General features: G+C 41.5%; 1 protein-coding gene across 2 annotated transcripts in view; it reads right to left on the bottom strand.

Annotated features, from left to right (window-relative positions):
* Positions 1-4,594: 4,594 nt before the first annotated feature.
* The window catches only part of LOC143776620 (histidine--tRNA ligase, cytoplasmic-like), a 62,960-nt gene continuing 57,936 nt past the window's right edge, over positions 4,595-9,618 (bottom strand). The window contains exons 13-15 of one of the 2 annotated variants that reach the window (XR_013215877.1): positions 8,287-8,433; positions 4,971-5,616; positions 4,595-4,929 (exon numbers count right to left, since the gene is read on the bottom strand). Coding sequence is in view for 1 of the 2 variants with exons in the window: in XM_077266136.1 (XP_077122251.1) it covers positions 5,563-5,616; positions 8,287-8,433 (201 nt within the window). In the remaining variant the exon portion in view is untranslated. Of the gene's footprint in view, positions 5,617-8,286; positions 8,434-9,618 lie in introns of both variants that reach the window. The other variant, XM_077266136.1, reaches the window with a different exon arrangement.

Below are 9,618 nucleotides of genomic sequence, written 5' to 3' on the forward strand. Positions count from 1 at the left end.
AGGAGGGGGCACAGCAGGCCCCCATAGCGGTACCCTGTAATTGCAGATACGTGCCACGCCCGAAAACGAAAACATTGTGTGAAAGTACAAAGTCTAATAACTCAAGCAACAATTGCACCAGCTTTCATATTATTCTTGATTGTGAGGCATTATTTTAAATGTGTGTGTTTTATATGTTAATAAAGAAATTTGGTTATCAAAATTCAATAACGCTTCTTGACTAAGAGGAGTTTAAGAACTCCATGGTCAGTATGTTCTCATAAAGTGACACTGGCCAGATTTAAAAAATGTGGCTCCGTCACTAAGTTAAAGAACTGAAATAAATTAACTTTTTGATGATATTCTAATTGAATGAGAAGCACCTGTATGTTGCTTATCCTGGGCCCCAACCTAGTATATATTGTATATCCCCCATCTTGGTATACAGTATATGTCCCTTATCCTGGTAAAAAATATCCCCCGTGTGGCTGTTCTTTAATACATAGAAAAAAATATTTTACTTACCTTCCCTCTGTGCGCTGCCCTCTTCTGAATCTGGCAGGTGACTTCATACAAGAGCACATGATGGCACTGCCATGCTCTCCCAGTCACCCAGTGCATGCCGACATCAGCTGCTGGCCTCTGTCTGGCCGGCAGCATGTATTGCAGCGAACAGACCCGGCGGGTCTCTGCACCACAATACACTTCAGCTGAATGTGCGTCCGCGCTTTCCTGGTTGCAGGTGTGACTGCTATCTGATGTCATTTATCTAGTTGACACTGAATATTCCATTTGCCTCCTGATGAACTTGCATGATGGAAGCGAAACGCGTTGAGGCACTTTCTTCTTCGGATCCCAGATAATCCATTTATTATTATGTGGTGTCATTTTGGGCATAGATGCTCTTTCTTTGAACAACCGCCATAAGGGTAGCATCACGACTTTGTCTATTACATCCCTGGAAAGAGCTGAAGCATGCCGTCTGGAAAAGGCGACCTTCACGAGACACCTGGAGCAGTTTGCTCTTGAGGAGTCGGCCAAAATACCTGTCGATATGTGCAGAAGTCTCACTGACAGTTACAGGAATCCGCTGATTGCAGTGATTGCCTCAAAAGGTTGTGCAACAAAATATTAAGTTCTGTCCAGGCCTATTTCATGAGTTTCATTTTTTTTAATTCTGTGGAAGCATGGCTGAAAAGCAATGTCTGACTTCCATTTGTTCATTTTCATAGACCTTTTATTTATTATTACTTTTGTCAGATTCAAGTTATTTCTGTGACCATTGTGTTTTTTTTCTGTCAATAAATGAGGGGGACCAACAATTTTGACCATGTGTGTATCTTTCGCATAAAGGAGTAGGAGTCCTGGAAGAGAGGATATTGTTCCCTGCTATCAACATCACCGAGTCTGAAATTACATGAAGAGACAGAAGGATTTACGCAAGCGAATCTCCTCGGAAGATCTGTGGTTAGTTCTCCAGGATGTTTGGAATACCCTCCTTCAAAAACTGTGTGCAGTGTACCTAGAAGAACTTATGCAAAAGGTGGTCACACCAAATACTGATTTGATTTAGATTTCTCTTTAGTTCATCACTTTCCATTTTGGCAATTGACAGTTTTTGTTTTGTTTTTCATTATGACTTATATTTTTTAAATCATTCTTAATTTGTAGATTTTGTTTCTCCACATCTGCCTAAAACTATTGCAGAATACTACATAGGAAGTAAACATCTGATATATTAACATATTGCCTTCTTTTTGTCATTTTCACTTATTTCATGCCCAATACGAAGTGTGGAGCCTATGAATATATTGGGTCTTATACACATTTTATATAGTCGGCCCGCAACTTTCAGAACAGAACCTTGCTCTTGGGTATTACTTATTTTGTGCAGTTTCGCAGATACTTCACACACGACTGGTATTCTAATAACTGATTTCTCTGGGCATATTCTAATATCTCCATTCTTGATAGCTTGTTTTGTGCCTTCATCGCTGACCATTCTTCCATCCGGTGCCACAATGATATCACAAGTCATTTACCTAAATCATATGAGATGCCTTCCTGGGAGAGAGCCATGTGTGAACACGTGCATCATTCATGTGGATTCAGCCATATAATTACATAGGCTAGAAAGAAGTTCATTGAGCTTGACTATTGTGAATAGCCGAGGGCTGCAACTGAGCACGTCTTCCCCAGACGATGGCTGTGTAGTCAAAATGCACATCAGGGCAGACGTGGTTTGTCCTCGGTCATCTAGAGGTATGCCCCAGTTATTGGTTTACTGTTTATGATCTGCGGCATTTACTATTGTTTTATTATCAATACTAAAGTCACTGTCAGCCCTTTATATAATTATGCATGTACTACCTTAAAATGACCACTAGAGGTCATCGCTTTTCTTCCCCAGGGAACACTAGTCCTACATCACATATTTAATTAATAATATAAATAAAACTTTTATGAATTGGAAATTGTCACATATTACATTTATTTTATCCATTTTAATTTAGGATGGCTATTTTAGTTGCCATTCTCTTCTATCATACAAAGAAACAGGATAGTCTGGATTCTGCTTTTCAGCAAGACAGAAGAAAATTGCCTAAACCATTTTATTTATTAATTTTCATTGGTATTAAACTAAAACAATTCACCTATGAAAAATACAGTATTATTTTACAGAATGCAAAATTGGGATGTGACAGACTTCTCCTTTATCAATGATGAGAGAAGAATACTAACGGGCAATGGAGTAATTAGAGTCTGATGGGCCCTGGTGAAAAATTTGGACCTGGGACCCGACCTGCATGTTGGTCAGATATATGGGCCCTTGTAGCATTCTATATCCTAAACAGACAAACGTGTTCCCCATCCAGTATTAATGTCACCCATCCTCGCCCCTTCCTGGTGTAATGTCCTGCATGCCAGACCCCTACCAGTAATGTCCCCCTTCCTATTATAATGCCCCCTCCAATCCGGGTACAATGTCCCCATCCAGTAATAATGTCTCCCTTCCTGTTATAATGCCCCCTCCAATCCGGGCACGATGTCCCCATCGAGTAATAATGTCCCCCCTTCCTGTTATAATGCCCCATCCAGTAATAATGTCCCCCTTCCTGTTACAATGCCCCATCCAGTAATAATGTCTCCCTTCCTGTTATAATGCCCCCTGTAATCCGGGTATGATGCCCCCATCCAGAAATAATGTCCCCCTTCCTGTTATAATGCCCCATCCAGTAATAATGTATCCCTTCCTGTTATAATGCCCCCTCCAATCCAGGTACAATGTCCCCATCCAGTAATAATGTCCCCCTTCCTCGTATAATGCCTCCATCCAGGTACAATGTTGATCTTCCGATGTCCTCATCCAGTAAAAATGTCTTCCTTCCTGTTATAATGCCCCCCATCCAGGTACGACATCCCCATCCAGTAAAAATGTCTTCCTTCCTGTTATAATGCCCCCCCATCCGGGTACGATGTCCCCATCCAGTAATGTCCCCCTTCCTGTTATAATGCCCCCTCCAATCCAGGTACGATGTCCACATCCAGTAATAATGTCCCCCTTCCTGTTATAATGCCCCATCCAGTAATAATGTCTCCCTTCCTGTTATAATGCCCCCTCCAATCCAGGTACGATGTCCACATCCAGTAATAATGTCTCCCTTCCTGTTATAATGCCCCCCCATCCAGGTATGATGTCCACATCCAGTAATAATGTCTCCCTTCCTGTTATAATGCCTCCCCATCCAGGTACAATGTCCCCATCCAGTAATAATGTCCCCCTTCCTCGTATAATGCCTCCATCCAGGTACAATGTCCTCACCCAGTAATGTTGATCTTCCTGTTATAATGCCCCCCCCCCCATCCGGATACGATGTCCTCATCCAGTAAAAATGTCTTCCTTTCTGTTATAATGCCCCCCATCCGGGTACGATGTCCCCATCCAGTAAAAATGTCTTCCTTCCTGTTATAATGCCCCCCATCCGGGTACGATGTCCCCATCCAGTAAAAATGTCTTCCTTCCTGTTATAATGCCCCCCCATCTGGATATGATGTCCCCATCCAGTAATAATGTCCCCTATCCTGGTGTAATGTGCCCCTTCCTGCTCCCACTATATAATAATGGTCCCCATTCTGCTGCTTCTCTCCAACACATTTTTTATTCTTCTCACCTTCCCTCACAACATGCAGCATTCTCTTCTATAGCCGGTTACGGCGACTTATGAAGTCACTGCGACTTATGAAGTCACTGCTATGAGCCCCCTGTGACTGGTATGCCGACGTCAGCTACCGGCGTGTATTGTGGTGCAGGGACCCAGCAGATCTCTGCGCCGCAGTACGTGTCAGCTGGATGTGTACACGGCCGCACATTGAGCTTATATAGGGGGCCCCTGCCGCACGGGCCCGGTCACACTTTCCGTGACAGTGATCGTTACGCCCCTGCTAATAGGAACAGAACAGTCTAAGTGTAAATTTACTGTGTAAAATACAAACGAGAAAGTGAAGATAGGAAAATGGAATAAAGGAGAATTTGTCTCATCACATAGAACTGCTATTTCTATACTTTAGGCTACATTCACACCTGTGGCACACGGCCACATTCTGTCCGTTTTTTGCCATGGAGCTTTATTAATCCATACACACATCAGTGTTCATAATGGGTCAGAGAGACGCAGAGCGTGTCCTATTCTCATCCACTTTACGGTCCAGACTCGGAAATTAAGGTTTACGGCTATCAGTGTATAACAGATGACTCGCCAAAGACACAGGCCCCGCTTCATCATGGTCATTTCTCCACGTTCCTGGAGTCATTTCCTTCTTTCAGTGGCTCTACTATTTGGGCCTTATTCTCTACACTTTTTAAGTTGTCTTTTTTTAAGACTTTTTTTTTTAAAATTTTTCCTCCTCAACTTTGCTTGTGCAGATGTTTTAGATTGATTCATGAAATTACTTTTTTCTAAATATCGCATTTTTTTTTTGCCGCCTCTTACTCCAGTCCCTGACTAGACTAAGGTTTCTGGAGGAGTCTTCAATTTGGCACATTTTTGCAACTTTTTTTATTATTTTTTAAGGAATTGTGATTTTTGCTACTAAAAAGGTTCTATCAACTGGATAAAAAAAAAAAATAAAGAACAATTTTGAGCCAAGTTCAAGAACCGTAGAAGCCTTTTTGAAGAATTTGGCGTGAAAGAAATATCGGTGAACACGACAAGATAAAAAAATAAAATAAAGTGACTTCAAGAAATTGTCGATGATGAATCGGGCCCATACTTTGTTCTTCACAGTCCATCCACGTTTCATCTGATTTTAGCTGATACATTACTAAGAGTCAGTGGATAAATAAAGTTCTACCGGCTTAATTAAAAAAAAGGATGAGAAGGAAAAAAACAAAAGTAACTGGGACGACACCTGAGAAAAAAAAAGAAAAGCGGAACGTTTCTCTTTTTGATGGAAACACTCACACTGGTGTGTGAACATAGTCTTAGAAATGGTCTCAATACAAAAAAAGTGTCCTGGTGGAGAGATTGCACATGTTGTCCTCATTATTTCAGGACCGGCTGAGGATCTTTTGGGCAGTTATTGTTAACTGGTCCGTTTTTGGATTTCTTCTACTAAATGTTCCCTCGCAATATTAACCTGTTAAATAAAAAAAAATAAAAGAACATAGTAAGATTATGGTTAAAGGTAAAAAACGTCACTGATTAAACATGGAAGGACTAATACTAATTATGCTTGGCTGGGAATCCATGCTTAGAGGGAGTAATCCCGAAATGTTGCGATGTGCCCCTGTTCAAGTGTTTCCATAGGGACTAATGATATGGTTAGTGTGAACCGAAAGAATGAGACAGTATATTATAAGCAAATAAAAAAATATTACTACGTCAGTGATGCTACTATATGACAAACTATGGTTGGCTCGAATTGTAGTATGGTGGAAACAAGAATTTGTTACCTAACCCCTTCACTCAAGGGCCATTTTCCAATTTTTCATATTCGTTTCTCGCTCGCCCTGTGCCCAGAGCCATAACTTTTTTCATTTTTCCGTCAATATGGCCATGTGAGGGCTTGATTTTTTGCGGGACGAGTTGTACTTTTGAACGACACCATTGATTTTACCATGCAATGTAGTGGAAAAAGGAAACAAATTCCAAGTGCGGTGAAAATGCAAAAAACCGTGAAATCCCACAATTTTTTTTTTACCATGTTCATTAAACGCTTAAGCTGACCTGCCATTATGATTCTCCATGTCATTATGAGTTTGCAGATACATGTATAGGTTCTTTTGTTATTTAATTGGAGAACATTTTTTTTAAATTAAATTTATTAAAAAAGGCGCCATTTTCCTAGACCCGTAGAGTCTCCATTTTTCATTATCTGGGGATGGGTGACGGATTATTTTTTGTGCTCTGCGCTGACGTTTTGGGGCGGATACGATATTTTGCCTGTTATTGCAATGTTGCGGTGACCAAAAAAAGGTAATTCTGGCTTTTTGACATTTTTTCTCGATACACTGTTTACCTATCGGATTAATTCTTTTTATATATTTTGATTGATTGGGCGTTTTTGAGAAGACTTAAAGCTGCCATCTTCTGATCACTTGTACTACACATAGCAGTGCTTCAGCCCTACTATGTATAGCAGAATCTCAGCCACTAGGTAGCGCTCATAGCAGATCGGCAATGACAAACACGGGGGTCTCCTGCAGACCTTGGGTTGTCATGCCAACCCATCGGCACCCTGAGATCAAGTGACAGGGGCACCGATAGGCGGAGCTAGTGACACACTTACGGCACGATCATGTTAAATGCCACTGTTAGATATTGACATTTAACATGTTAACAGCCGCGGGTGGATCACGATTCCACCCGCGGCTGTTAGAGGCACATGTCAGCTGTTGAAATCAGCTGTCATGTGTCGGAAAAGATGTGGGCTCAGCGTCACAGCCTGCATCAAAGACATAGGACACATATTTATGTCCTACGTCGTGAAGGGGTCCAAGGATGCACATTCAATTAAAATAAAGCACTGCCGTCAGCGAGCCTCCTGGACCGGGCCGCTATAGTCAAAGGGTCTCCATTGCCTATGGGCCGCAAGACACAGCCTCAGGGGCCACATGCGGCCAGCGGGCCGCGTGTTTGAGATCCCTGTCCTTTGACATCATGTGATTAAAAACTGACTAGCCGAATCCTTCTAAGTTCTATTTAGAAACAGGAGGACAATTTTCCCTGTAGGAATCATATGTCACTGCAAAAGTCACTGGCGGGGAGAGGAGGGAGCAACTACCTAAAGAGGGATATGATTTCTGCAGGGACAAGAGACTTCCTGTTTCTACATAAAGCAGAGAAAGGAGAAGAATTAGCTGGGTAGAAAGGCAAAACAAGCAATTGTAAGTACACATTGCTATAGAATATGATGATTGCAATACATTAAGAGGATAAATACTTTGATGGGAGAGAATCTCTAATTACTGAAATGAACAATCAGAACATGAAAGAAAAACCTGAGAGACTGTTCATCACATGCCACGCTGCTGTCCAAACTGAATTAACTGCTCTTCAGCAGTTTTCCGGGACCAACAGAAATTAGAATAGTGAATGGCATAATATGATTCCACTTACTGTCCTAGCCTAAGGGCTCATTCACCCGTCAGTTTTTCAGGTACGAGTCTTAACACTCGTACCTATGACAGTCTATGGGGCAGTTCACGTCTGGGTGTTTTTGTGGATCAGAGTATCAGATCAATCTCAGCAAAGAAAGTTAATGGGTCTGTGAAAAATATCGGACAAGCACTCGAATGACAAAAGGAGAAGAAAACTGATGAAACACTGACCACTTTTCCCATATGTCAAAAAACCGGACGTCTGAATGAGGCCTAATTGTTAGCTCATGGCTACAGAAGAAAAAAGAAAAAAAAAATACTATAAAGGTAGACCATGTGGCACCTTGTTGGGTGCCTTCACCTTCACCACTGAGCAATTTGTGTTAGACCTGTGCACCAGAGGAACCATATTGTTAGTAAGAATGGTCTAAAGGTCCTAAACAAGAAGTGGAGAGGGAAAGAAAACATCAGGCCCTTGTGTCTCGGGGGCCCAAGTATTAGTTCCAGAATTTGGGTAAGACATGCACACCAAAGTACAGTACTGTGTCTTTCATTCATTAGAAGGCAGTAAATGAATTGCACATCTATGTCCATTACAGATTGTGAAGCGAATATTCAGGCGGATTCACAGTGTACTTTTTCTATATGTCAGTGTGTGTGAAGCCGGCCACAAGTCTTGTGATGGACTATATTCCATAGATGTATACCTCCTCTCGCGTTGTAGTATCTCTCAGCTTTACCACTCCATCATTAAGTTCTTGCTCCCCAATAATGGCCACCAGTGGAATGCCGGTCTTCTCACAGTATTGCAACTGGGCGAGTAATTTTGGGTTTTTTCTGTGAACCATTTCTGCCTACATTGGACAAAATAGAAATCAACAGTGAAAAACGAGTATTCCCAGCATTACGTGAGTAACTGAAGAATCAATACTAATGCGGATTGCCACAAAAAAAGAAAATCCCACTACAAATGGTTGTTAAAACGGTTCACTTCTGGGGTCTCTAGATAAATACATGGCTTTGTGCACACTTTGCTGTTCTGCTTGCACATACCCCTCTGGCACGGACGGAGCAGAAAACCAGAGGCCACAGTGTGAGAATCCAAGGGGACACTACTACACCGTGTGCAAAATTATCAGGCAATTTATATTCAGGTTGATTAATTTTATTATTGATCAACTACAGCGCTGTTGGTCAGTCCAAGAGGTTAATAAACCTGACCGTTTATGAAGGTAAAAGTGAGATTTAGTCTTTCTTTAGGGAATATCTGTATGTGCAGAATTTTTGGGTAACTATTAGTGTGAAGAATTATTATGCAACTAAACGAAAAATGGAAATTTTCCATCTCAATTGTTTATTTTCATCAAGTGAGAATAATAACCAGACAGCTCAAAATGTACAAAAATACATTTCGAACATTTAAAAAAAATATATCAGTGACCAAGGTAGCTGCCCTTGTTTTCAATAACAGTCATAATCCTTCCATTCATGGAGAAAATCAGTTTCTTATTTTTCGGCAGCCCCAACCACAGCCCCCAGACACTGATCGGAGGGGTGACTTTCTTTCACCGTAAATCTCCCTAAGAAGGGCCACAAGTTCGCAATAGGGCTTAGGTCAGGTAAGGAAGGGACCATGTCATTCTTTCTTTTCTAAGGCCTCTACTGGCAGTCAAGCAGTGGAGACTTCGACGCAGGTGAAGGAGCATTGTCCTGCATAAAGATCATGGTTTTCTTGAAAGATGAAGACTTTTCCCTGTACTATTGCTTGAAGAAAGTGTCTTCTAAAACTGGAAGTAGGTTTAGGAGTTGACTTTGTGTCCATCTTCAACCTGAAAATGTAGAAACTAGCTCATTTGCAATGCTACCCGCCAATAATAGTAGCCCACAGCGACTTTGCTGGTGTTCAAGTTGAAGTGGAGGTCTGTGGCCGTTACTGATCCAGCCATGGGTCCATCAAGAGTCAATCATTTCAACAGTCCATAAAACCTTAGAAAAGCCTGTCTTCAGACATTTCTTGACCCAGTCTTGACGTTTCAACC

The sequence above is a fragment of the Ranitomeya variabilis genome, chromosome 5, assembly GCF_051348905.1.
Source record: "Ranitomeya variabilis isolate aRanVar5 chromosome 5, aRanVar5.hap1, whole genome shotgun sequence".
Lineage (NCBI taxonomy): Eukaryota > Metazoa > Chordata > Amphibia > Anura > Dendrobatidae > Ranitomeya > Ranitomeya variabilis.